The 27,853-nt window shown below is 32.6% G+C and overlaps 11 protein-coding genes across 11 annotated transcripts, besides 2 other annotated features; 5 read left to right on the top strand and 6 right to left on the bottom strand.

Moving 5' to 3' along the window:
• Positions 1-37: 37 nt before the first annotated feature.
• On the bottom strand, positions 38-8,030 carry TVAGG3_0992550 (beige/BEACH-related family; the record flags this gene model as incomplete). The annotated part of the gene is made up of 1 exon (XM_001276880.1): positions 177-8,009. The coding sequence occupies one exon, from the start codon at positions 8,007-8,009 to the stop codon at positions 177-179; it is 7,833 nt and encodes a 2,610-aa protein (XP_001276881.1).
• Positions 8,031-8,731: 701 nt separating this feature from the next.
• On the top strand, positions 8,732-9,904 carry TVAGG3_0992540 (uncharacterized protein; the record flags this gene model as incomplete). The annotated part of the gene is made up of 1 exon (XM_001276879.1): positions 8,732-9,904. One exon carries the CDS (start codon positions 8,732-8,734, stop codon positions 9,902-9,904), a length of 1,173 nt encoding a protein of 390 aa, XP_001276880.1.
• Positions 9,905-9,922: 18 nt separating this feature from the next.
• TVAGG3_0992530 (TFIIH subunit TTDA/Tfb5 family) lies at positions 9,923-10,374 on the bottom strand (the record flags this gene model as incomplete). The annotated part of the gene is made up of 1 exon (XM_001276878.1): positions 10,105-10,359. One exon carries the CDS (start codon positions 10,357-10,359, stop codon positions 10,105-10,107), a length of 255 nt encoding a protein of 84 aa, XP_001276879.1.
• A 36-nt stretch (positions 10,375-10,410) lies between these two features.
• On the top strand, positions 10,411-10,719 carry TVAGG3_0992520 (uncharacterized protein; the record flags this gene model as incomplete). The annotated part of the gene is made up of 1 exon (XM_001276877.1): positions 10,411-10,719. The coding sequence occupies one exon, from the start codon at positions 10,411-10,413 to the stop codon at positions 10,717-10,719; it is 309 nt and encodes a 102-aa protein (XP_001276878.1).
• Positions 10,720-10,787: 68 nt separating this feature from the next.
• On the bottom strand, positions 10,788-12,132 carry TVAGG3_0992510 (pectin lyase-like family; the record flags this gene model as incomplete). The annotated part of the gene is made up of 1 exon (XM_001276876.2): positions 11,125-11,688. The coding sequence occupies one exon, from the start codon at positions 11,686-11,688 to the stop codon at positions 11,125-11,127; it is 564 nt and encodes a 187-aa protein (XP_001276877.1).
• A 64-nt stretch (positions 12,133-12,196) lies between these two features.
• On the bottom strand, positions 12,197-15,189 carry TVAGG3_0992500 (armadillo (ARM) repeat-containing protein family; the record flags this gene model as incomplete). Its single annotated transcript, XM_001276875.1, has 1 exon — positions 12,613-15,189. The coding sequence occupies one exon, from the start codon at positions 15,187-15,189 to the stop codon at positions 12,613-12,615; it is 2,577 nt and encodes an 858-aa protein (XP_001276876.1).
• Positions 15,190-15,301: 112 nt separating this feature from the next.
• Positions 15,302-15,458: a mobile genetic element.
• A 4-nt stretch (positions 15,459-15,462) lies between these two features.
• Positions 15,463-15,946: a mobile genetic element.
• Positions 15,947-16,333: 387 nt separating this feature from the next.
• Positions 16,334-18,862, bottom strand: TVAGG3_0992470 (uncharacterized protein; the record flags this gene model as incomplete). Its single annotated transcript, XM_001276874.1, has 1 exon — positions 16,406-18,862. One exon carries the CDS (start codon positions 18,860-18,862, stop codon positions 16,406-16,408), a length of 2,457 nt encoding a protein of 818 aa, XP_001276875.1.
• A 466-nt stretch (positions 18,863-19,328) lies between these two features.
• Positions 19,329-19,727, top strand: TVAGG3_0992460 (cornichon protein family; the record flags this gene model as incomplete). Its single annotated transcript, XM_001276873.1, has 1 exon — positions 19,329-19,727. One exon carries the CDS (start codon positions 19,329-19,331, stop codon positions 19,725-19,727), a length of 399 nt encoding a protein of 132 aa, XP_001276874.1.
• A 535-nt stretch (positions 19,728-20,262) lies between these two features.
• Positions 20,263-23,500, bottom strand: TVAGG3_0992450 (maturation of SSU-rRNA; the record flags this gene model as incomplete). The annotated part of the gene is made up of 1 exon (XM_001276872.2): positions 20,366-23,500. The coding sequence occupies one exon, from the start codon at positions 23,498-23,500 to the stop codon at positions 20,366-20,368; it is 3,135 nt and encodes a 1,044-aa protein (XP_001276873.1).
• Positions 23,501-23,881: 381 nt separating this feature from the next.
• On the top strand, positions 23,882-25,040 carry TVAGG3_0992440 (uncharacterized protein; the record flags this gene model as incomplete). The annotated part of the gene is made up of 1 exon (XM_001276871.1): positions 23,889-24,887. The coding sequence occupies one exon, from the start codon at positions 23,889-23,891 to the stop codon at positions 24,885-24,887; it is 999 nt and encodes a 332-aa protein (XP_001276872.1).
• A 125-nt stretch (positions 25,041-25,165) lies between these two features.
• On the top strand, positions 25,166-27,575 carry TVAGG3_0992430 (ankyrin repeat protein family; the record flags this gene model as incomplete). Its single annotated transcript, XM_001276870.1, has 1 exon — positions 26,127-27,575. One exon carries the CDS (start codon positions 26,127-26,129, stop codon positions 27,573-27,575), a length of 1,449 nt encoding a protein of 482 aa, XP_001276871.1.
• Positions 27,576-27,853: the final 278 nt, after the last annotated feature.

Here is a 27,853-nt window from a genome sequence, read left to right as displayed (position 1 = left end):
AGAAACAATATTCAACGTCAAATTTAAGCCTGGAGTTCCGTATAGTGACGTGTAAATTTTCCAAAATTATTCAAATTATATTCTCAATTCGAACATTAGATATAATATTTATTTATTCAAATATTAATATTAAAACAATCTGAAAAAACTATAATAAAAGTGTTAAAGATAATAAGTTAGAGATCAACAGAAATTGGAATCATAATAGATTTTCCTGTTTCTAAGATAAGAATCAAAACATTATCTTCTGGATCAATTCGAACTGAAACAACTTTCGTGTTTGTAGAGAAAACTTTCCTACCAAGATCAACGTAAAATGCTTCGAAAACAAAGACATTGCCGATTTCATCAACCATGCCAATAACATCGAATCCGGATGAAGTAGATTCACTAGTCCATGATTCGACACCGGCATCTGACTTACGCTTGACAATGATGTCGCCGTTTGGTGAAATCAAGAAGATCTGATGTTGTAGCATTCCGTTTGCAATCTTTGTTGCATGGACGGCAACAAATCCCCATGATGGTGTGATGATGACGTGTTTAGCTCGGAATCCATCCAACTCAACAACTTTAGCAATTTGGCCACTTGTCAAACTGATGAACAACAATGATGAGTCTTTAGTTCCGGCAACAATGATGTGGAATTTCTCGGAAATGCACATGCATCGGATAGCAGATGTGAAACTTGGAACTTTGAAAATTGGCTTTTCGAAGTTCTTCCTGTAAATAGAAATGACTGCTTCGCTGTTCGCAACGGCAATGTATTTACCATCACACACTGAGCAGACAATTCGTGAGCGCTGTTGCAATGCTTTGTTGCAAAGACCACCCGGAACAGCAATGTACATTTCGTTTGTCAAACGACCACTAACTGCGAATGAACCACCGGCAATAGGAATGGCGAATGTTTCTGAGCAAAGTTCGTTGAAATCTTCAATCTGCATCTTGTCTGTTGTCATGTTTTCTAATGTGATCTCGCATGGTTCTGAAAATACAATGTCGATGTTGCTTCGACGCTCATTACGCTTAATGTGTGGAGATGTTGGTGCTGAGATTTGACTAGATGCTGATGCATTAGATTTCGATCGAGGTTTGACATTTGATCCATGTGATGCTTTAGCAATATCTGTCAATTCCATGTTGCGAACACAGATGCCACCTTCTGAGTTAAGCAGTGTGATCATGTACTCGTTTCCCCGTTTAGATATGTTTGCTGCGTATGTCTTAGGCAAATTCAAATCAATACAAATGTTTTTGCTAAGAACCGATGCATTAGAAACATGTGCATAACGTTGTGGATGTGGTTTTGTGAAGATCTGTTGTGGAATCTGACCAACATGCATAAGGATGGCTTCAATACCGGCGCGAACTTCGGGATTCTCTAAGTTCTTCTTATTATCCCAGATGGTGGAGTACATCTCTTCCATATAAATGTTGTTACATTCTGATGATTTTTGTGTAACACCAAATATCAAATCAATCCATTGATGAAGATGACTTGAAACATAGTCACTCTCAAGAGCTTTCCGCATGATGTAGATGAAATCGTATGGAGTATTAGCCCATGGTGGTAAAACAACATCGTCAACTTCGTAATCTTGCGTTTTCCCAAGATCAAATCTGTTGGAGTTCACAAGGAATTCTGGTGTTGAGAAGAACTCTGGAATAAGTTCGCGGAAATCGTTTTGTGTCTTAGTACACAAGTTCCATGCGTTAGGAATGCTTGAGAACAATCTTGCGGCTGTGTCGAATTTACCGCCTTGGATCTCGATGTGTAATGTTGTACATGGTTCCATTCGCAACAACCAAAGATAAACTGCCAATGGACAATTTGGTCCTGAAGAATACAAATATGGTGTGATTCCCATCTGTGAGAAAATGTCCATTTTCTCAACAAGGCCTTGCAAACGTTCTTCATTGATAGCTCCAATTGGTTTAGAAAGATCTCGGTAACTTTGTGGATCTGTCAAGTCTAAAACACTTGACGTGTAATCAGATAAAACCCATGGCATGATCGGATATTGACTTGCATCGTTGAATGTTCTTCCACTGAATTTGTTGAGATAAAGAAGATATTCAAAATTACTGATTTGTCTTGAAACCCATTTATCGGTGAGTTTCTTGCTCTGGAAGAAGTCAATGAATGAGGATGTCTGCAAGTTTGCGATGTTTGGAAGCCAAAGTTCTTTGAAGTGCTTGAGAACTGTTAATGAATCGACATTTTCGAAGTTAATTAAATAACTTCTTCCATCGATCATGATCATTTCAATTGCAGTTTGATGATGCAAATGAGTTCGAAGTAAAACATCACAAATCATTTCCAATGGAAAAACTTTAGTTTTCTCTTTGATAGAAATGACAACTGAGTCTGCCAAAATCGCAAATGTTCCTTGTCTCCTTCGTGAGATTTCAATGAGTTCACATGGCAATTCCATGATGCAGCGTTGGTCAGCCATGTTCAAGTTGTTGTTGATTTCTTCTTTGTCTTCAACCAAAACATCTAAAAGACCGGAAGGAGCGTGTTTTTGGTACTGTAATGCAAGTTCTTTCTTGTATTCTTCCAATTTGATTTCGGCGGTAACTTCATCACCTGTATCGCGAACTAACGATTCGTGTTTGTGGTCTGTGAATTGTCTGTTCTTCTTCAGTTTCAATGGCATTAGACCACAGTAACTCATGTCTTTCTTGTAGTGTATTGCAGAGTGTTGTGCAGGAAGAGAACGACTCCATGGTGCATGTGAAAATGTCATGCATTGCCAAAGATGTGACCATAAATGAGCTGAGTGTGTTTTTGCTGTTGATATTTTGTCTTCGTAATCTGCAATTTCGTTTGCAGCAACACTTGCTAAACTAGACGCTTGTTCAAGATTCTCGAAGTTGATATCCGCATTCCTTTTGTTTGTCTTAAGAAGATGATGCATGAATCGGATGGGACTTAATGCCAAATTAATGTTGTAACTTTGTGCAACATCTTCAGACAAACTCAAGTACAAACTAAGTTGATTATCTTCAAGTTGTTTCTTAGCTTTCATGACAGGAATTGTGTTGTTGAAATAATCACTTTCAATATCACCTCCAAACTTGATAAACAAACTGGTGATGATTTGTGATTCTGCTGTGATTTCGAGTTTGTGACTGATGTATTTCTGCAAATATGATTTGGCAATTTCGAAATCTTCCCATTTGCCATCTTCTGTCCAATTCAAACCGAAGATGTAGTTGAATGGATGCTTAGCAATGTCAATAACTTTCTTGTCCATTTCACTTGGCATAATAACTGCTTTCATCTTCTTTGGAGATATGTTTCTTCTCCTTGATGGTTTTGAAAATGAGGAAACTGATAATAATGAAACTCTTCGTGCTTTTCCTGTATCGTTACTTTCTTCGTGAACTGGGAAAAGATAACTCAGTGTACTTTCGGCAGTATCTGAGTTATAAGAGCTCAAGTTTCCAACATTCTTCGCTAAATTGGCAACATTCAATGAGTGTCGTTTGATGTCTTTTTCTTTTTGTGTTTCTGTGATTTGGATGTTGATTTCATCCAAAACTGGTTTGTTTGTTTCAATTTCTGCTTGTGATGTAGATGTCATCAAAAGAGAGCCAGAATCATCATTATTAACAGTATTATTGAAAGGAGATGATTCATAGACCGTTTCTAAATATGTTTTAGAAACATTTCTTTCTCGGTATAACAAAAAGAATTGTGCACATTTGATGTATTCTTCATCATATGTTTCGTTGTTTGATGCTAAAAGTAAAATGTTTCTCATCATCTTGATTCTGTCTTCTTTCAATGCCAATCCAACAATGTTAGCAGCTGCTAATAAATTAGTCAAAACACCTTGAACATTGCAGTCTAACAAATACTTAAGAAGGTCTTTGCTCTCTTGTTCTTGGCATTTATAGCAACTGATTAATGGCCAATAACACCACAAATCATTGGTAACTAACATTTTAGATGATTTCAAGATTTGTGGTAAAATAATTGGTCGGCCATTGTTCAGTGTCATCCATGATAAAAGAGGAAGTAATTCTGGAACATTGTTGTTGAGGATTTCAATGAATATGTCAACTAATGTTGTTCTTGAGAAATATGAACCAACTTGATGCAACATGATTTCGACTTCATCCTTCATAGTGATAGGATTCATTTTATTGTGTCGAAATGCATAAACAATGCATGATAATGTGGATAAAACAATGTCATCACTTTTCAGGTTAAACAAATAAACTAAAAGTGAAATATATTTTCCTGGTTCTTCAATATCTTTCCAAACATTATCATCGCCAAGCAAATATTGCAAGAAATTGATCAAATCCAAGCATTGGTTGATTTCGCCACATGTCAAGATATGCGATACTAAACTCTTCAGCGAGTTTGTATCGAAATTCTTAAGTGAAATTTGTTTCAAAATTTCAAATAAATATTTTCTGACTTCTGTGACATTCAAAACTTCATTTCTACATCTCTCTGTATTTTGATGTATCAATGATTCTGCTTGTGAATACCAATAGTTACTAATAAGCATTGACAAGATGTGAGTGAATGTCAATAGATCTTTGCAGTCGTTGTAATAATTCTTAACAATAACTCTTGCCCAATGTTTGATGATCATGATATGATCAACTGCTGATGTTTTCAGCCAAATTTGGAGGTTGAATATAATAGCAATCAGCATGTTGTGCTTGGCTTCTCCATCTTGGAGAGAGTTAAGGATTTGGACCATTGCTTGGTACAATTTGAAATCGATGTTCTCGATTTTCGATGATATAATTAAATGTGACAAAATTCGGAATCCACCAACTTCAGCAAACAATTTTTGTGAATCACTTGACATTTTCAGACAGTTTGTAAGGATTTCCAATGTGTCGTTCTTAATTGTGTTCTCTTTACCTGTTGAGTATGGCATGTCCCATTGTGCAAATAAAGGAAGAATCATTTCAATTCCGCACTTTTCAACTAAAACATCAGCGAATGAAACGAAAGGAGGACATTCGATTTTTCCTTGTTCAACTCTTGAATTTGATTTCATGTAAATGAAACCATCTGCTTGGAATGGCTGCATGTAAACAATGCAGTCTGGATTATTCTCCATTGATCCACGAAGTGATGACTTCATTAGTTTATCAAGTTGAACTGTATCTTTGAAAATCCCAAAATTACCTAACAATGCGTAATTCTTATCATTAGTTCCTCCACCAATAACGAACAATTGTTTTTCTTCAAACAATAGTTTTGGTAATTTGAAATTAGATTTTGTTTCTTCTTTGTTGTTAACCATAACTGTGACATCTGATTCTTTGTCATCAATGTTAACTTTGATTGAGACCATGTTCCAGATCTTGGCGTCTAATTCAACGTTTGTTTTCACTTTGTTGACTTTGATTCTGTAATCTGTGACAAGGATTTTAAGGTCACCAATTTCTGCGATGATTGATTGAGGAGATTTATCACTCAATGGATTAAAGATCCAGAAGACAACAACAAATGATTGTGGCATACTTGAGAACGTTGCGTATTTACCTTGTGGAACTAATGGTAAACTATCTCTTGGTCTGTTTTGACCATCAATCAACATCTTGTTGAGAACTTTCAACATCAAATTCTGTGTGTGAGGAATAGTTCGGCCTTCGATAGGACACAACAATGAGATGAACATTCGTGCAACATTAACTGTACATGATGTCATAACAATGATCATCAATAAACTCATGCATGATGCAAATTGTCTTGGTTCAATTGTTTCATCGTTTCGCCATTCAAGCATGAACTCAATCAACATCTCACTAAGTCCACCAATGGCTGCTGCCGCACAGTTTAATGATGAATATTCACAAAGTTTTGCAATGAAGTCAAAAATTGTCAACAAAAATTGGGTGTCTTTGAAAACACCTAAAATCAATGTCAAAGCTGTTGGTTGTTTGATCAGGAATGATGGTTGAGCAGAGTCAAGAGGATGACCTGCTAATAATTGTACTAATCGGATGAATAAGTCTTGTGTTGGTTCTCCGAAAACATGTGAAATCGCTTCTTCAATTGCTGCTAATGGAGTTGCTGTTAATGAGCGACTTTCGGCTGAAATAACTAAGAAATCTAATGCGTCAACAATGAAATTAGCACTGTCTTCGTTCTTAGGTAATAATAAGAATCCTGATGCAAGTTCTTTGATCATTTCTGGCATAGAAATGTTCTGTTCGACGAATAAATGAATGATTGACTTAGCGATATCCATCATTCCTGCGTGGTTGAGGTTACCAAAGACTGTTCCTGCTATTTCAACGAACTTTAGACGACATGGATTTAATGAATTTTTATAATCTGCTGTTTTAACATATATTTTGAGCTTATCCATGACGTATTGATCTACACCTTTCTCAAATATCAACATAATGAATGATTCTGCAAATTCTTCTCTATTCAGGAAAGCACCTAATTTATCTTCTTTACTTATGAAGAGATCCAGCAAACAAAACAGAGCTATTCTAACACCATTAGCTGCTTGCTCCTGTTCTTCATTAGTGTAAGGACATGTTTGATAGAAATACAAAAGATATGTGATGACTGTTGTAAATTCTTCAACAATTTTATCATTAAACTTAAGTTTTGGTGCAAAATCCATGATTCTATATATGATTTCCTCTTCCAAACGTGGATATGCTATACAAAGATTCAAAATTTCTCTGACATTTTTAATTCCACGAGACATAAGCATCTCAAGAGTCCAATGACGTATGCTATTTATTGCAAGACCTTTATGCTCTGGAGAATCAATAGCAACTTCAGGACTCCATATTCTTGAATCAATTAATACAGAATAAGGAAGTAAAAAATCTTTTCTGCATTTGACTGTACGATAGATACTCAAAAATGAAGTATAAATCGCCAACCAATTTTCATGATCTTTGTTTTCATCGAAGAAATTTACGATGGCATTGTTAATCATATCACGGAGTTCCTTAGAATTTCGGGCAATTCTGACGAATCCATCCAATGCTTTTGTCATTCCTTCAGGTAAATATTCAGCTACTAAGTTAGGTGTCGGAATTAAATATCTTTGTTTTGTGATCTCAACATTGACCAATTGTGGGTTCGGTACTATGTCTGGATTGATTTGAAAAGTGTGTTTGTCGTCTATTTTAATTACATTTTCGACGTTTTTCTCTACTGAAACAAATTTGCCAAAACGAACAACGTAATTGATGACTCCGCTTACTAATGAAGTAATTGATGGAAGGGTAACAAGTGGAGGAAGCTGTGGTGCAGAGTTACACCACATATCTACGACTTGAGTATTAAAATCGACAAGTAAATCATTTAATATGGATATTGTATCTAAAAATACTTCATCTGGGTATTCCTTTTTGATAGCTTTAAGATTGATAATTGAACAAATGAAGTTTGAAAAGTCTGGATTTTTGGAATCTGAGAGTTTTTTAACAGTACGAGGTATTAATTGGTACATAAAAACAGGAGGCTGACCAATTGTGAGGAATTTGATTAATACGCTGTTGATTTCATGAAGTTTTTCGAATGACAGATCTGAAGATGAAAGAGAAAATATAAAAACATCATAGAATGCATACATATTGATGTCTTTGAATCCATCGACGGAAGATCGCTGCAAAAACAATTGTAATAAAGAAAGTGAATATTTTGTACTATTTTTTTTCTCTAGACTTTGTATCCATGAAAGGTATGTGAAATAAACTATTTGTGCATGCACATTCGGAATGTATGTGACTAATTCGGGATGGCTGATTATATATTCGATTAAATCAGCGCGAAAAGGGAACGAAAAACCAACATCTTTAAAAATTGATGAAAGTTCTTGCTTTCCTTCTAATTTTTTGCTTATATTTGATGATTTTTCGTCGATTATTGGAGGAAATGGAATTGAATTTAAAGCCGAAAGAATTGTTTTGTCATTTATCTTCTTTTCCCATTCAACAGATGATAGCTCAATTAGAATCCGACCACAAAGTTGTCGGCAGGTCAGGAGCTTCATTTATTAAACGGCAATATTTTTGTAGACTATAAAATCCGAATTGAAAACTCAGAAAATTTCAAACCCTCATTGAAAAAAAAAGTAATTTCATAATTATATTCTCCACATACATGCTAGCATTTCAAAACTATAAAAATTTCTTCTGTCAATTTTGTTGATTTTCATTTTGTTTTTTACCTGAATTTCATCATTCAACATTATTTCCATTTGTAAAAATCCATGAGGTGAATGATCACATCGTTATGAACCAAATGAAGCCATGAATATGTTGAGCTTTCAATACATATATCCAGAACTGTATAAATTCTGTCCAGGAACAACTTAATAAGAATAATATCAATTTCACCTTATATTCAATACTAAATAGACTATTCATTGCAAAATCTCTAAAACAATATTCTTCAATTTTAAGTACTTACTAGATATAAAGCTATGAATGAAATGTATTACAAAATTAATGCCATTACATGCTATTTCATCGTCCATACATGACTATTTAGCTAATAGGGTTACAGAAAGAATTCAAGATCTAGATAGAGATTCTAATTCTCTAGTTGGAGTCAAACAATGTAATGATTATTCAGGTTTGCTATATAAGCTTGTCAATTTAAAATTTGAAATTTGAGATTTTGAAATCCTTTAACTTTTCTAATAAAAATGTAAATATATTACAAATGTTTATTCATTTTTCATTAATGAAATATCTTTATAGCACATTTTTTATGGATATCAAATCATCTAAGAGACATCGAAATCGTATATTGGGAACATGCCGCACAGTTAAAATATCTCTTAGAAGTTTGTTCATTCCTGATATATATGATCTATGTTTAGCAGCATTTATCACATTTATTACATTTAGCATTTGGATAGTTACATCAAAACGATATAAATTCGATTCAATTTATACATTTTGGGATGCACCAAACTCACTCGTATGGATTCAAGGCAATCTAGATGAATCAGATGATTTATTTTCAATCTATTACGAAACATCTGCAAAAGATATTATCTTTCCGCATTGCGGTTATTATTTATACATGTATTTAATGTACATTATCTCATTTGGAAACTTCAAACTCACATTATTAAATTCAATTATTATATCTGGCATACTTTCAGTATATTTATTTAGAAGACTTTTAGTAGTTTACAAACCTGTTAAGAATATCCTATTCTCATGCATTATATTCTGTCTTGTTCCTTTACATCAAGTTATGTATCGCGCTGTTCCAACATACGACACGTTTTTCTTCTGCGTTATCATGCTTGCACTCATACTTTCTAAGCTAGGATTACATATTTTGGCCGCAGCTTGCTCAGTTTATCTTTGTTTCATAAGGTTTGAAGGAATCATTGTTCCAATCACATTATTCATTGTTTCAGCCATACGCTTAGATGTTAAGGATTTAATTACATATTTAATTTCAATTTTATTTGATTTCTTTTTCTTGATATTTAATGTTCCATGGAAATCATACTTAATTCCCAACCAACTTCATTCTGAATCTTTCATTTCAGTGCCATTGAACGCCACATTACAACAAATTAGCTCAATCAGTACTTTGATGAAAGGAAATTCTTATTTGATATCACATTGCATTTTCTTGTTAGGTGCAGGATCACTTGTAACAAATGCTCTTCCTCTTTCAATATTTTGCTATTTGTGGGAATTCTTTTATTCCTGCCTAACAAATTCAGAACCGATACGCTTCACAATACCTATGGAAACAATCGCTATCGTCTGTGGCTTTGACATGCTTTGGAATTCGAAAGGTTCGAGATTTATGCTGGTTATTATGTGTCCAGCATATATGTTCTTGATATTATTCTTTTGTCCACAGCAGTATCAAGCTTATCAGCAATCCAAACAGATCTGGAATGCTTTTAGATGAAATATTATTTTTATTAGTTTTTGTTATATTTGTATTTTATTCGTTTAAAAACATAATATTATTTATACATAAATATTTCTTTCTTCAATCGCTTTGTAGCTAATTGTTTTCTAAATTTACAAATTTTTGATAGTAAAGTGAATAAATTCGCCAAAATTCTAGCCACAATATGGAAGTCATCCGTATAAAGAGCTATTGCTTTAAATAACTCTTTGCTTTTTCTTCTTTGAATCACGATCTTCTTCAGAGAAGGTGTTACTTGTAACAAGCAAGTTAATTTTCTCTTTAAGCTTATCTGAAACTCCAGCTTTGATGAATAAGTAGCGGTCATCGATATCTGTGATAATAAACTTGTGTTCTGCAGGTTCCTTGCTATTAAGGAATATTAGATATTCACGAATAGCAGGATCTGTGCATTCAATGAATTCGCCGTTCTTTGGAGAGCCAAAAGACATTGATTTTTATTTTTGACTGACGATTATTTTGTAAACTTGACCAAAAAAATTATGGAACTTTATCGAACAGAAGGAGATTCTTATGATACATTAAGTAACGAACAGCTTCCTAATTTTGATTATAAGAAATCTGATAAATATAGAAAGAATGCTGAAGTGGAAAATCCTGATGATTATATTGAACCTTACTTTTTCGATCCATCCATTCCAATTAACATAAATAAGGATCTATATATCTCTGAGCCACATATCCCAAATGCTAAAATGAATGTTATTATTAATAAATGCAAAGAGGCACAAGAAATGCAACAAGAGATACCTCCAGATACAAATCCACAAAGTATTTCATATTGGGACTAATTGTTATCATATGACACACTTAAATGTTAAATTTTAGATATTTTTATTAGCAAAGAGCATATTTTGGGATTTATCTCATTTTATTAGTCATGTTAGTTGAATTTGACTGATTGCTATTGCACTCAAAAGATTATTTCATACGTTTCAAACAAATGAAAATTATTATATTTTAAGACTTCTAAAATCCAAATCACACATCATATGATTCATCATCGGATTAATTTTTTTGAAATCTTTTTGCTTGATTTAAAATTGGAATTAAAGTATACTTACAGATCTCAAATTAAGAGTTGCATGAGTGAAATTCACTAAATTAGACTTAAAGGCGTGTTATTTTAATTCAAATATTATAATAAAAAGGTTAATTATTTAAACAAAAATCTTATTGACAGAGTTATTCAATTTTCAAAAACCAAGAGGGCGGGACAAGAATATTAATGATAATAATTTGAGGTTTTTATAAATTGAATCTTTATTTTGTGCAATTAGTAACGAACCTTCACATGGACTTATTCCAATGAACTTTAAGTCATTAGAAAATGGTTTTGTTGTCATTTCTGATGTATCAATAGTTCCACGATATGTATTAGACTCTTTATAGTCATCAATATTGCAATTAATTATAAAAATTTGTCCATCATTTGCAGAAAATAAAGCTCCTTTTTCGTTCTTTCGATTATCTTTGAAAACTGAATCTAAAACGTTAAGTTTTTTTCCACATTCATAAACGAATCCATAAAATTTATCTGTTTGTGAATTATTTATATAATTACATCTTTCAACTATCCCTACAGTAAACTCAAAACAAGTGATAATGATATTAGTTGCTTCCAAATTTTCAAAATTACAAAATTTGACTTTTGTTGTTGATTCCATACTCCAATACATAAAAGCTGTAGCATGTTGTGAAATGCAGTTAGTAATGTTAGTGTTTGAAAGAGACGTATCACCTAGTTGTTGGTAAATCATTCCATAATATGCATCGCGATTTCCTCCATGAGAAAGTGTACCTTGGAGGATTGTACTGTTAATGTCGCCATGGAAATAAGTAAAATGGCCGTAAGTTGAAGAATTGCTTTCAAAAGAGCAGAATTTATCAATAACAATACTGTTTGTGCCTGAACTAGTGATATAAACTGTGCCTGGGCCTTTGTAAAATGTGTTTTCGCAAAGTAAAATAGAATAACTTGAAATAGCTGTGAAATTTACTGCACCTGATTCAAGGTTAACGAATTTACAGATGTATGTAAAGCATTTATTCGCTGTTGCAGTAACGTTTTTGTTATCACCTTGAATAACGGGTGGAGGACTGACGTTTTCATAGTATTGATGCCAAATACGTGTTGCAGCATCTACGCTATGAATACTCCTTTTGGATCCATTGAATTTTAGATTGACAATGGATCCACAAACTCATTAATACATTATAAAATTTTGGATAAAAATCTTCCGATAAATTTTATTTTCAACATCACTCCAAAATCATAAGATGTTCTGATAATCAACAATTTGAAATGCCTTCGGGTGCAATCACAAAGTGTTTGATTTTTGAGTGATGTTGAAAATAAAATTATCCAACATCACTTACAATAAGGATGCCGTTTTGCGAATGGTGTCACTTTTATAGCACTAATTTTAGATCTCTTGCGTGCGACTTAAAATATCTAATAATTTTTTACCTCGCATTCGGAAAAGACCTTCACCTTCGGCTCCGGCCATTTCCGAATACTCGGCTACAAAGTTCATTCTAATGCGGAGAAGAAAAGTGCCAAATATCGTGATATAGGATATTTGGATAAAGTTGCTAGCATATCCGTTTTTTTTCGCAAAGCGACATCCTTACTTACAATCTATAATTTACTCTCTATTAATATAACAAATAACAAGATAAAATTATAACTCTAAAGATTTTTCCAATTTTTGCCATTTAGCCTTTGATAAGTCAGCTGAGTCCTCAATATTATTTATGAACTCATTCAGTGCATAAACTTCGTTTCTGTGGAAGAATTTAGCTAATCTTAAGTATTTTCTATGATTCGATATGAATTCATTAGTTGCATCTAATAAATCAACAAAGTATGAGTATATACTACCCATTGGAATCATTTGCAGCATCTTTGACTGATACATTATTGAAATTTTCATTTTCAAACGTGAATAAACATTAATTGGAGGAATATCATCAGCAATAATTGTCTTAGAAACAGTCAACAAACCTGTTTCTGCAACAATAAATCCTTTGTAAAAGTTTTCAATGTCAATTATATCTTCTTCGTTTCCAGGAGTTCTGCTAATAAAGAATTCCAACGCTGTTACAAGATTTTCAATGATTCCTTGTAGTTTTTGAGGGCTATTTATCATACATGTCCCGATAGCAAATAATCCAAAGCCAAAACTATTGGAATCGAAGTTATCTCTCCAGTTATAGAGAGTTTCAAGGATGGACGAACAGATCTGCTCAACGTATTTGTCCATCTTTGACTTCAAATTCGTAGAAAGATATTGAAAAACGTAACAAGCGTAAGTAAAGCTACTTTGGTTACCTTCCGTGATACTAGGTAATAAATCATTCATAATTACAGCCATATGATCATCATTCATGTATATCGCGCTGAGTTTTACCAAAAATTCAATCGCATTCGCATAAAAAATGTATTCTTTGTACTTAATAGCATTCAAAGCAAGATCTACAAGGTTGTAATACAAATGTTGGCTCTCTGGATTCTTTATATCTATCGCTCTTTCGACATATCTCTGAATTCCTTTCGTCAAACACTCAAAAATTGCTCTAGAAATGAAGGGAAGTGACTCATTATCGGAACTCTGACTAATTTTCTCAAGAATTTCGGTTAAAGTCGAAGAAAGAAGTGGAATAATCGTTAAAACTATTTCATTTTCAGGAGTTGTGAACAAAAACTCACCTAAAGAAGCGAAGAAGTTATCACAAAGTTCAGGATTATATATTTCCGGCTTTTCCCATAAGTTTCTGTAGAAATCTGACAAAATTGAAAACAATTTCAAGGAATTTTCAGTGTGAATCTTTGCTTTTAGCTGGATACACATATTCTTTGCAACATTCACTGATGATTTAATAATGTTTGAAGGAGTTTCAAGTGATTTTACAACAAAATCCAAAATTAAAAAAGCAAATTCACCGTCATCATCAGCAACATAGATTAAATCAGGGAATTCAATCAACATATTAGCAATAAAATCATATGTTAGTATTGTTGTACCAATGAAATTGTAAATATTTGGTGATTGAAGAATTTTCTTGATTGAATCAATGACAAAATCATAACAAGCAGAGGAATGATGATTAACAAATGAATACAAACATAATATAGATGCATATATCTTGTTATATTCTTCAGTTTGGAAACAATTTTCAAAAATTTGATTAATATAAGAAAAAACGAACTCCTGATTAACAAACATCATCTCACTAAGAATTATTGTGACATAATATTGAGGATATTCATCATCAATTGAATCTTGTTCTTGATTTGAAATTGAAAATAAAATTTCTTCAAATTTTTCATGTTCTTTTTCAAAAATAAGTTGTGAAATACTTTGTTGAAGGACTTTATCGGAGTTCTTTTCCTTTGAAATCATCTCATTCATCAATCTCAAAATAGGAATCGTACAATCTGGAATTTTGAATGATTCATCAATGAAATAGAAGAGAGAATCAGTGTAGACATGTGAAGAATCATATGAAACATCAAAAATAATGGAAAGATTTTCTGCGCAATAATTTATGATTTCTTCGCTTTCAAAACGAAGAAGAGTTGCGTACACCTTGCACACATCATTTATTTTCTCATTATCACCTGGAAATTCTTTGTAATACTTGAGAAAACAATCAAAAGATTTAATTATTTTAATTGCGTTTCCTAAATCTTGAGTTTCTTGTAGATATGCGATCATTTCGGTTATTAAGCTTTGTGGGATTTGAGACTTCGTTTGTTTGTTAAATAAATTGCAAATTTCAATTACGTTTTGACAGGCTGTAGAAATACTCACAACAATATCATGAACATCCGATTTATGCTCAGTGTACAAGGTTAGAAGGCTTGAAAGATATTCTTCGTAAGATTTTGAACAATTACAAAATAATCCAATTGTAAGAGCAGCTGCTTCTTGAATATATGGATAATCTGCGTATAATAAACCTCGTAATGCTGCTGTTATTAAATTTGTTCGCAGTTCTAAATTTAATGTTAAAAATGGAAGATTTTGCTGCTCGCAGAACTTTAAATATCGATTTGTAGCATTGAAAGCCTGGAATGTAGCGGTTGGAGAGATATTATCAGAAAAAATCGTACTAATACATAAAGTTAAAAATTGAATCGGCTGATTTTGTAGTAAATCCATAATATTCTGATGTGATTCATTTCTTTGGCTCTCATCTTCAGATATAACTGCTTCAAGGAGCTTAATCCACTCAGAAAGCTCCACTTCTCCCATTTTTTTGATAAAATTTTCAGACAATTTTGTGTTCTGAACAATATAATTATGAATGTTATTGTTCTTTCATAATATATAGACTTAAAGATGCAAAAGTACCCTATGAGCAATGAAAGGTACATTCACTATTTTTGACAAAATTTTAAATTTTCATGGGGTTGTAAATCTTATAATAACTAGATGAATAAGGAATGAATCCCAGTATAATGTGCATCATTATATTAAACACTATATGTAAGGCTAATGATTCTATTAACACTTATGAAGATTAGTCATGCTATTTGTTGACTTTGTTCCATTATATTACCATATATATCTTTTTGAAATCTAAAATATTTTTACGATTTTAACCATGTGTTGTTGAAACCATATATCAATCTTAGCTAAAGTATAGTTTATGAGTCTGTCACCATCTAACGTATGAATTTTCAAAAATGTCAAATATGTTCATTTTTTCTGTAGATTCAGCCATAATTTCACGTTGTTATACTATTCAACTATTATTTAATATTTTTATCGATTTAAATATATGATGAGATGCTTAGTTCTCCTGGAAATCGATTTTTAATCGCAATTTTAACTTTCCAAAAAAAAATCAAAAATAAAAATCCCTCTCAATTTTCTAAGTTTTATAACTCGCCAAATCTCTAGCCAAATTTTTTTTGGCCCGTATAAATATTGTTAGGCACTATATAGGGGTGCTATTTATCCTATTTTCATCCCATTTTACTGTTATCGCCTAGTGAATGTACCTTTGAGCAATGCAATAACTTCCCACATTTCATATTTCAAACTCAAAACCGAGATTACCTTGAAAAGTAACAAAAGTTTAATCTAACACAAATACGAATTTATAACCAACACAATGCAATCAAGCCAGCAGAGAACTTCACACTCAAACTTTACTTATTGATTCTAAGAAATGAATGTTTGAATCCATTTTGCGTACAATAGTGTCAGGAACTAACAGAAAGAAATTGAAAGTAATGGCATTGCTTTTACTGATAAATGTATTCCATTCGGGTTAATTGCTCTAACATGCCTTGATGATTAGAAAAAAAATTATAATTTTCAGCTTAATATTCTTTAAACAATTGATGCTCATACATCATTATTTAGATTATTAGAATATGTAATAGAAATAATAAAGAGAAAACAATATAACTTTTTATTAAGTGTTTTTTTGCAACAAAGCCGCATAACAATATAAAAAACATTACTGGCTATTGATAATGTTCTTGAGTGCGTGGATTCTCTCTTTGACTCTGTAGAGAAGTTTCTCGAAAATTGGAGATTTTTCGTAAGTAGAGATGTAATAAGAGAACAATATAGAGGATATCATAATAGTAAGCATATTAGCAGGAACAAGGCGAACTACAAGGTTGTTTGCTTGAATAAAATACGAATTTCCATAAGCAGAGCCAGAAACATGGAGTTCGAGCCTGTAAAGTCTTGTACCTTTCTCTAATACAGGAGATACCATGATGAGGAAGTTCGCTTTCTTAAGGAATTTGTCATTTATCATATTATCATGAGAAATGAACAAAATGAAAGGATTTTCAGCATCAATTGGGTTCTTAACAAATGAAAATCCACATGATGTCATATCATATGACTCTCCAAGGTCTTTCAAGAAAATATCGAAAATTGGAGATGGTTTTGGCTCCTTTTCGATTGAATCATCATCAATATTAACGTTTGAGACATTAATATTGAAACGGAATGGAAGACAAGCCTTATCAAAATCTGAAAAATCTGGATTCTTCAGCAATCTCGGCTTGTTATTGCAATTTGCGACACCTGTTGTATACAAGATCTTAAGGGCCTTAGATTTGTCCGGAACTTCCTGTAGAGGGGGTAAGATTTCGAAAAGAGGATCATCTTCAGCGACGATATCGGATCTTTTGAGCGGAATCTTCTTATCCTTGACTTCTACTGGAATGTTAAGTGTCTTGATCGAGTAAAAGTTCTTTCCAAAGTTAGATCTGACCAACATTGTTGCAGAATTGTCATGAGGCATGAAAGAGAATATTCTATCATGGAGAACATACGATTCTATATCATCCTGCACGTTTTCTTGTTGTATCGTTGGAGTTGCAATATTTACCAAAACCAAATAAGCAACTTTTTTGATACTTTTCGCTTGACTTGAGATCAGATTTCCAATGCAATCCAATATAGGTCTGTACGGAACAAAAGCGTTACTCTTGTTCAGTTCTAATAAACAAATTAAAATTGCGATTTTTACGTTTGCGTCCTTTCCATTGAGCTTATCAATAAACCATTGCATCTTCTTGTTGATAATGCTCTTAATTACGCCAACAGAATTGAAAAATGGAGGTGCTAAAGCTAATGAAATAATAAATTGACAAATTTCAGTTGGATTTGTTAATTTGTCAACTGTTGATGTAAATATTTCATAATACTGTGCACGATTACCGATTAAGAGCTGTAAAAGAAGACCTTGAGATTGATATGAAAATTTTGAAGCGATTTTAGTGGCCAATGCATCGAATTTCGGATACATTGGGTAATATCCTGTTTGCATCAATGACTGGATTGAGTAAAAGAAGTCTGTATAATCATAATATAATTTTGATTCAATTTCTTTCTTATCGAACTTGTCGAGGAGTGTAAATATGATTTCTTGTATCGGTTTAGGTTTGTAGCAGAGCATTCTAAGGATAGAATCTGATAAAATCAAAGTTAAGTCAATTTCGTTCTTAATTATCATAAATTTAATGTAATGTACGAACATATCCATCCATTCTTGTGAAACGTTGGAGTGAACAAAGAAATCAACGAGGTTTACAATGTGATATTTCAATCTTTCTGATTCTTTAATCTGATCGGAAAAGGCCAAGTCACCAATCAACTGTAGAATATTAGTACCGTTGCATGGTAACAAGTAAAGGCTTGTATCTGTTCGAGATTTCTTATATATTTCATTAACTGCACAATTCCAAAGAGATTCTTGTGTATGAATTTTATCTTTGACTAAATAGAAGATGTATAATAGATTTTTGTTGTCAGAAAACGTTAATAACTTGTTGAAAACGTTTTGGAACAATTCTTTCCAGTAAACGTCATCTTTGTTCTTGGAAAATCTATCTATAAGGGTATTTACTGTATTTGTATCAATGTAATTATCAAGTAAATGCGAGCAAAAGAATTTAAGATAATGTGGCGTCAAATTCTTCATATTCATGTTTTCTACAATGTCAAGGACAGCAACAAGAAGTTTTTGTTGTGTTTCTGAGTAAATTTCGAACGTAATCTTTTCTTTTAACTCTGATATTGTTTGCCAAACAAATTTATAGTGGGATTCGTCTTTCTTATGAGCGTTTGTTGAGTCTGGAAGATAGCGAAATAATGTACTTAGAAATTCATTGAGTCTTTCGACTGAAATTGAAGGAGGAGGGTTTAAAAACCATTCTTTGAATATAGTTAAACCATCAGATGCCCTACTAGTAATTAATGAGTTGTATAAGATCTGAAAATTGAACGATATGTCTTTTTCTTCTGATAATCTTTTTAATAATTGATTATTTTTTCTATCTTCGAGAATTGCATCAAGAGTTTCGGTAATAATCGGGTCAATATTTTCTTTTGGTCCGAAATTGAACAAATTAAGCTTTGATTTTAATATACCAATTGGATTAAAAATACTCATCAATAAAAATGGGAGAGTATCCTAAAAAGAAAGGGGTGCATGTCTGTCAATTTGGTGATCTGAATTTCACTCCCAAGTTATATCCAAATAGTCATAAGAATGAGACAAACCAGCAAAAAATCAAATCCATTTTGAATTATAGAACACATAAATTTTAATTTGATTTGATTTTTTGCATCAGATGCCTTGTAGATTCTACATAACTAAATTCAAACAAAAAACTATCAGTAGAAGTTTAGTGTGTGTAATCACAACAAACCATTATAGTATGCCTGTTGATTTAGTCATCACAACAAACCATTATAATTTTAGGGTATATGGTTTGTTGTGATGACTAAATCAACAGACATACTATAAGTATATATTAATCAATAGGTATATTCTTCGGATAGGAAAATAGTCCCATATAAGTCAAAGTTTGCTACCAATAAAGGCTCCGATAATTTGTCACTTTTAGATTTTTTTTATGTGGTTTATTCTCCTTTTAGGACTTATTGGCATTGTTGCTCTTGCTGTTCTCTACATTATTATCATTAACTCCCTTGTTGACTTCCAAATAGACCGTATTAATCCACTAGATATCTGCAGTACTTTAGATAAATTTATTAATCCCCTTAAATACGTTCACATATTCGTTGCATTAACATCATTAGGATGGATCAAGGCTGCTTTTCCAATTTTAATATATCATTTCTTAATTGCTTTCCATCTTTATTATACAACAAGAAATCGCAGATATTTCGAACCCTTAACAATCGTTCGCGATTCAGATAGCAAGAAGTACAAGTTAATTGCAATTTTAGTAGGAGTTGTGATATCTTTTGTTTATTCAATGGTCATAATCCTTTTAAGTCTTTTCGACTAATCTAGATATAGTCTCAAACGCATTTTACTCTCATTCTAAAATGCATTTCAAAATTTTTAATATTACAAACTCTTATTTATAAGTTAGAGTCATCGTTTGTGTGCAAGTAAACATTTCTATTTATTTTTAAGCATTTTCATCAATTTTGTACATAAATTTGAATACAATTTTTAATTATTGAGATATATTTTCATTGAATACTATAAATATATATAACATACACTTAATTTACACGGATTTTAGTAGAATTGTTAAAGTTTGAGTTCATTTTCTTTGGAAAATCATTTGCTGGATGATATCCTGAAAAAGAAAGGAGTAATTGTCGAAGAATTACTGCATCATCAAGATCCACAATATGAATATCGAATGAAAAGTCCTAAATTACTACAAATAATTATGAAACAAGAAAGTTAATTATTGATACATTTCAAACATCAATGGATATAGTTGTATTGAAACGTATTCTTTGTCTCTGCATTTCTCCAAATCAGATGATTATTCAAGACAATTTTTTAAAAAGATTTCGTAATTTTTAAAAGATCGTTAATAAAATTCATCACTTTATAAATAAATCAAATAAATCTATAAAAAAATAATAAAAATAAAAATTCTAATATATAATAAATCTATTAAAAGTTCTAATTTCTCTTGAAAAGTTTCTTGTATTCAGCCTTCATCTGACTTCTGTATCTCTTATTAACAACTTTTGCAGACAAAGGAGCAGAAGCGAATGGAGCCTGTCCACCCTTCTTCATTACATCACCTTTACCTCTTGGTGCCTTAAACTTGTTACCTGTTTCTTCGACGAATTTTGCCTTCTTTTCCTCTCTATCTCTATTCTTCTTTTGGCGGCGATTATTTATATAATCAGCCAATTCATTACCTCTATCTTCATCTTCGTCTTCATCCTTTTCTTCCTTACGAGATTTCCTTGTCTTTGGAGCTTCCTTCATGATGATTCTTCCTCTTTCATCGAATTGCAATTCATCATTATCAGATTCATCTTTTTGTTCAACTTCTTTACGTTTAATGATGTTTGCTGATGAAAGTAAATCTATTTCATGTTCATCGTATCTTGAATCTAATTCAATTCCATCTGATTCGTCATTATCTTTGTTCTGATTAGATTTCGCCTTCTTCTGGTTTCTGTTTGATTCTTTCCTTGCTCCTCTCAATAACTTGAGTTCTTCCTTTGGAAAAACATTAGTTACTGGATCAATTCCGAATGTTTCAATGCATCTTTCTATCATGTGATGACCTTTATCTCTGATTTCCCAGTTAGTTCTCTTATTGCATGCGATAGATAACTCAATGATATTGTGGAGCTGGTTCTGTTCAGTGTACTTTGGAACACGTGTCAATAACATTTTACAGAAAACTAATCCAGAACGGAAAACTTCACTTTTCTGGTTAGCTTTGCAAGCACCAAATACACCATCGCAAGTACCATTCAATGTTTCAGGAGTTACCTTGTCGTAATGTCTTCTTAATACAATGGAAAGAGAATCAATAGAAGCAGAAACGAAAGATGAATCATCGGAAATGATGCCAACCATTATTCCTGCAACAATCGCATCAACACTGCTGAAATTATCAGCTGACAATTGAGCAATTGTTTGTAAACTCTCTTCTGCAGCTGATCTCGTTTTCTCTCCTTGATCTTTAACAGCGGCAACGATTTCTGGAAGGAACTCTGATAACAATTCGCCATATTCATCACCACATATCTGTAACAATGTAGTCATCAATAAAATACGATATCTTATCGTTGAAGATGTCACGTTTTCACCAGTATTTGCCAAGACATCTTTCAATTCATGAACGGCTCCTTCAATTTTGAATCTTGTTATTAAATCACGGATTGCTCTTAGAGCTTTCTTCTGGAAATGGGATTCACCTTTTACGAATTTGAGCATGAGATCGTAAAACATCTTTCTGTAGCTCTCATCGACGTAATTACACATTGCGAGAATGACATCAACCAAAGCACAAGAAACATCCATTTTGTCTGGATCCCGGGCGTATTCAATGCACTGCATGGCAACACCGTGGAAGAAATCTTTCAATGATGCGGAATCCTTGGCAGCACATAATGCACTGATGGCAGGAATTGATACAGAAGCAGTAGATGCATCAATGGCAGAATTAACTAAAAGTGACAAAGGACCTTCCATATTTGCAATTTTTGCGGCCAAATGATGGAAAATCTTAGAGATTGGTCTGATGAGTTCTTTGTGGTCTTTGAATCTCTGGCAGCACATCTCTATGAACTCTGAAATGTCATCTGAGTTTGTTGTGACGCAATTAGGTAATGCGTTCCAAAGATTGGCCCAAACAAGGTGTCTGTTGACATCATCTGGGTTGTCGAGCTTCTCTTGGTAGAGATATCTCTCAATTGGAAGAATTTTCTCAATTGTGAAATCAAGATCTGTTCCATGCTTACGGGAATTGTAGGCATTGATGAGTGGGATGTATACGTATTGGAATACTTCGGCATCATCGATCAATTCTGGTGTTCCTGTGTAGAATTGAGCTAATCCCATTTCATTCATGCATGTAGCGACGAATGAAACAATGTAGTCTTTGCCGTGCATGTCCTTATCTTGTTTGAGCTTCTCCAATGCGTTGAGAATTGGCTGGAAGAGGATATCTGGTGTGGCAGCGTGTAATTGAGGGGGAAGTGTAGATAAAATTGAGAAGACTTGTGGCCAAATGGTCATATATTGAATGATTAACGCTCCGTCGAGTTCTTTGACGATTCCTTGGAGTCTTGTGAAATCATTTGTCTGGCCAGCGTTGTTTGTAAGAGCTGCAATGCCGTAGAGTATTGTTTGGTTGATTGTGTTCCTTGCTTGCTCGTCTTCGAGTGTAAGAAGCATCAACATTTGGTGTAAAAAGTTCGGGAAGTTATCTGCAAGGAGAGCGGGGCTTTCTCTTGCAAGCATTGTAATGGCCGACTGTATGAGAAGTGCCATGGACTGGAGAACGTCACCTGGAGCTTCTGGTTTCTTAGCTGTGAATTTATTGATGATAGAAACGACAGTTTCTGGAGAGAGATGGTGCAAGCAGTAAGACATGAGCTCAAAGCCTTTAACGCGAACTGCTCTGTTGTCACTTTGGCAGAAATTAAGAATAGGTTCTGCATATTTGGTCCAAACGCCTGGTTTTGCAGCACTGGCGATGTTTTTGAGGACTGTAAGAGCGCGAAGTGCATTTTGGTCGCAAATTTCGAAGAGACGATCAAAGCAAAGCTGATGAATGTTGTCGTTATCGTAAATTGCTCTTGAAGCGGTATTTCTTACCTTTGAATCATCAGAAAGTGTTGCAGCGCAGATACCTTCGATTAATGTTGTGACTTGAACTGGATTGAACTTAGTTCTGTGTGATAATGCAGCTGCGACTGGACATAATGCTGCAAGGAGAGCATTATCAGCGCCATTGAAGAGTGGAACTGTCAATTCAGCTAATTGTGCGGCAATTGATGAATCTAATGTGGCTGATTGCATAGCAACGATTAAAAGACGTAAAAGTTCAGGGATACCTGCCTTGTTATTTTGGCTTAAACGGTGGACAATGAGTGAAGAAATAACTGCAAGATATAATTTTGGATCTGGGATGCCTGTTTCGCCTTCTACATGAAGTGATGCAGTGTTGCTTGCTTTATCAGCAATTGATTGCCTAACTTCTTCGAGAACTGACATGAAACGGGCTTGAACAGGATCATTCTTCAAGCAATCGTAGTTGCTGAAGATGTCATGCTCAGCATTTAACATTTTCTTTGGTCTAAATTTTGTAAACTTCACAAATAAAATTTGTCTCAGTGATTACCCCCGAAATCATATCTCTAAATTTGCAAATATAGAGTTCCATAGACAAACAAATCGATTTTCAATAAAAACTTTCTCATTCCGGATGATAAATTTTTTCATTTCTGCAAATATCTACATTTGATATGTATAAGTTTGTAATTCAATTTGGATCATGATAAAAATAATAAGCCCCAATCCTCACTATCATTTTTCTTTAATTTTTGATCCGACTATCTTATATTGAGCTCATATCACAACAATAAGCATCATTTTTCAATATAGTGTAAAGAGTCTTGTTTATTGCTTAGTTTATAAATTCATTATTTTTCTTACAAAGATGAGTTTATTTACCATGACTTTTGACTCTGAATCATCAGATGATGATGAAATTGTAATAAGGAATCGAGAAACTGTTGCTGATCAAAATAGATCAAGAAAAAGAATAAAAAAGAAAAGGAAGCAAAATAACGAAAATCAAGCTAACGAAGAAACAGAAATTACAACAACCAATCAAACAAACATCACATTGAAACCACCTATAGATCAATCTCCATCCAGAAATTATCCTCCGAGAAAAAGATTACCTAAATCTCCAGAAAAAGCAGAAAATGAAGGAGAAGAACGCATTCCTTTAGAAATAAAATTAGATGTTGGAGCATCCAATGAACAAATACCTTCACTCGGCCTACCAAAAAATCAAAATATTGAATTTTCTGATGAAAATGAAGAATTTAAGACTCAAACACTTGTCAAAAGTACTAGTTCAGATATACTATCATATCACCCCCTAACTTACAGAATTACTCGAGAAGTCAAATTAGGATGGAAAGGATCGCGAACTCATTTCCAATTATATTGTGGTGGCATTCCACAGTATCATGTGAAGGTCAAAACACTCAGTATTGGTGAATGTATTAAAATTTCTGCAGGAAATACTTCTCATTTAAGAGATAAAAGCGCTGCAGGCTATATCATAGTAGATCAAGACTTATTAAATGCTTCTCTAAGAATAATGAATCAGCACGGGCCAGAAATTCTTAGTTTTAAGCTTCACCAATCTTGTCAAGATTATGAATCGAAAAGTGCAGAAGCAACAATCAAAATTGATGATGAAAATACATTTGAATACAGAAGCCAACCTGTTGACATGCTTCCTGATGGTCCAATGATATTCGAAATACCAAATGTAATTCCAAGTATTAAAAATATGATTCTACAAGATGAAAAGGATCGTTCAAGTATAATTATTGGAAAGGTTGATAAATCAGCGCTTCAAATAAGAGCTGACGAGCGAATCAAACCTATTATTATATGTGCTATAGCTGTTATTTTGTTTTTATGTAAATATTAAGCGGATTATTGTTATATTTCTTCATATACATATATTTATTCCTATGTAATACTAAAATAGACATTTTCAGTCAATCCTATATCGTATTGGACAAAAAGAAAAAAAAGTGCAAAATAGATCATTGCATATTTTGAAGGAAAATAAAGAATGTAACTTTTTTCCATTTTTTGAGCTTGACTGCTGTTGAGTCATAAATAAAAATTCTTAACATTTGTTTGTATTCATGTTAAGAATTGAAATTTATGACATTTGAGTTAAAATACTCAAATGTAATAAATTTTAATTTTTTAAATTTGTAGAAAATAAGCTGTTGAATAAATATATATAAACATTCGTGTATTTTATAAAAACAGTATATGTTTAAGCTCATTTGAGTTTGTTGATCTGTCAATACAACATCTTATTCAATCAATACGTATTTTAGTGGAATTCTGCTAACTAAATATTGATTGCAACAAAATGCTCAAGAATGTTTTTATTTGCATCTCAAGTAGAGAAAGAAGATACTTAAATTTTTAGATTTGATTTCGCAAAAAATCGTCAAATTCTATATATGCTATACCTAAAGAAAATAGAAATGGCATTTATAGCATGACCTCCATTGCAGAATGGTCATGGAACTATACTCTTTAGTATTTTTAGAAAAAAATATAAAAAATTTTTTGCTAAGTTCAATCAAATGATCCAAAGTACAGTTGACCCGGACTACTCAAAACAATATGCTGACTTTATTGAGGCATTTGAAAAGCTTTTCCAAATCAAATATAACGAATCTATAGAAGATATGTGCAATATTATTACAAATGTTTTGATTACGAAGTATCAACTTTCAATCAAGCGACTTACAAAGATTATTCTCATGGCATTTCAATACAATTATTCTTCTAGAGAGAATTACATCAGAATACTCAAACATATCGGGGCTAACTTTTATAATATTTGGGAACCAAGCATCCCAATGGAAGATTCAATTGAATTTATTGTAATGCATGATCAAATTGATACGTTCAAGGAATATATTACTCAAAAAAGAATAGAGCTGGAATCTTGTTTTCTTGAAATTCCTGATATGTCAAAACAAAATTATTTCAATAGTATAAAGTTATCATTGATTGAAGCATGTGCCTATTTTGGATCTGTTAACATTTTCCATTTCTTACTTTCAAATCAAATATGCCAAAAAACACAGAATTGTCTTAGCTACTCAATAATTGGCCGAAATACAGATATTATCAATGAATGTTGAAAGATTATGAAATAAATATTGATTGTCTCAAATACACTGTAAGTTCGCATAATAATGAAATGCTTAAATATATCATTGAAATTAAAGATTTCGTATTTGAAGAATGGATTCAAAGAATCAAAATATATGATGCTTTTGAATATATAATCAAATATCAAAACTTAAAGGTCGTATTTTTGCTTTTCGAAAAGAATAAAAATTCTATTTTTCCATGGTGTGCTGCATTTCCACAAACAATAGATATTATCAGAAACAATGAATTTCCTGATAAAACCGATTATCGTAATAGGAATATTATACATTTTGCATGTAAATCGCAAAATTCTGATATTTGCAGAGTTCTACTTGCCTCATCTTATAAATTTCGAGTCAATTGTTTTGATGATAAGAAAATGACTCTACTCCATTACGCTGCAAAAAGGAATAATAAAGAAATAGTTGAATTTCTTCTTTCATATGGCGCGGATATCAATAAAAAAGACTATAATGGAAAAACTGCTCTCCATATTGCAGCAGAATATAATAATAATAAAGAAATATTAGAACTTTTCCTTTCATATGGTGCAAATATCAATGAAAAAGATAAAGATGGGAAAACCGCTCTCTATATTGCAGCAGAATATCAAAGTAAAGAAAATGTAGTACTTCTTCTTTCATATGGTGCAAATATCGATGAAAATGATGAATATGGAAGAACATCTCTCTTTATTGCAGCAGAAAATAATAGAAAAGAAACAGCAGAATTTCTTATTGAACATGGTGCAAATATCGATGAAAATGATGAATATGGAAGAACATCTCTCTTTATTGCAGCAGAAAATAATAGAAAAGAAACAGCAGAATTTCTTATTGAACATGGTGCAAATATCGATGAAAATGATGAATATGGAAGAACATCTCTCTTTATTGCAGCAGAAAATAATAGAAAAGAAACAGCAGAATTTCTTATTGAACATGGTGCAAATATCGATGAAAATGATGAATATGGAAGAACATCTCTCTTTATTGCAGCAGAAAATAATAGAAAAGAAACAGCAGAATTTCTTATTGAACATGGTGCAAATATCGATGAAAATGATGAATATGGAAGAACATCTCTCTTTATTGCAGCAGTATATAATAGAAAAGAAATAGCAGAACTTCTTCTTTCGCATGGTGCAAATATCAATGAAAAAGATAATCATGGAAGAACATCTCTCTTTATTGCAGCAGAAAATAATAATAAAGAAACAGCAGAACTTCTTCTTTCGCATGGTGCAAATATCAATGAAAAAGATAATCATGGAAGTACTTCTCTCCATATTGCAGCAGAAAATAATAATAAAGAAATAGCAGAACGTCTTCTTTCACATGGTGCAACAATAAATGATTATATTAAGGAAAAACTCGTTGAAATCGACTCTTCCTACAACAACGAAGCAAAAGAGTACGACGACTTATAAGATGATGAAATGAAAAATGTGAGATAGAAATGAATAATAATTGCAGACTCAAACCTCGAAGAGGAAAGTGAAGATGAAAATCACTATGGGAGTGATGATGCTGAGACAAAATGGAACAATGAGCAGAACGAACAGAATGCACGAGTACGAAATGATTTATGATTCAGATTATGCCGTAAATGATGTTTTGATGTGGGAATAAAAAAATCATTGAAAATTGAAGAAACAGATGTAGACAAACCAGAACTGTTATTTGCTGTATATGTCTGTATGATAAG

Source organism: Trichomonas vaginalis, chromosome I (genome assembly GCF_026262505.1).
Source record: "Trichomonas vaginalis G3 chromosome I, whole genome shotgun sequence".
NCBI classification, from domain to species: Eukaryota; Parabasalia; order Trichomonadida; family Trichomonadidae; genus Trichomonas; species Trichomonas vaginalis.
Note: the sequence above shows the minus strand (reverse complement) of the source record. Positions and strands in the feature narration are given on the sequence as shown.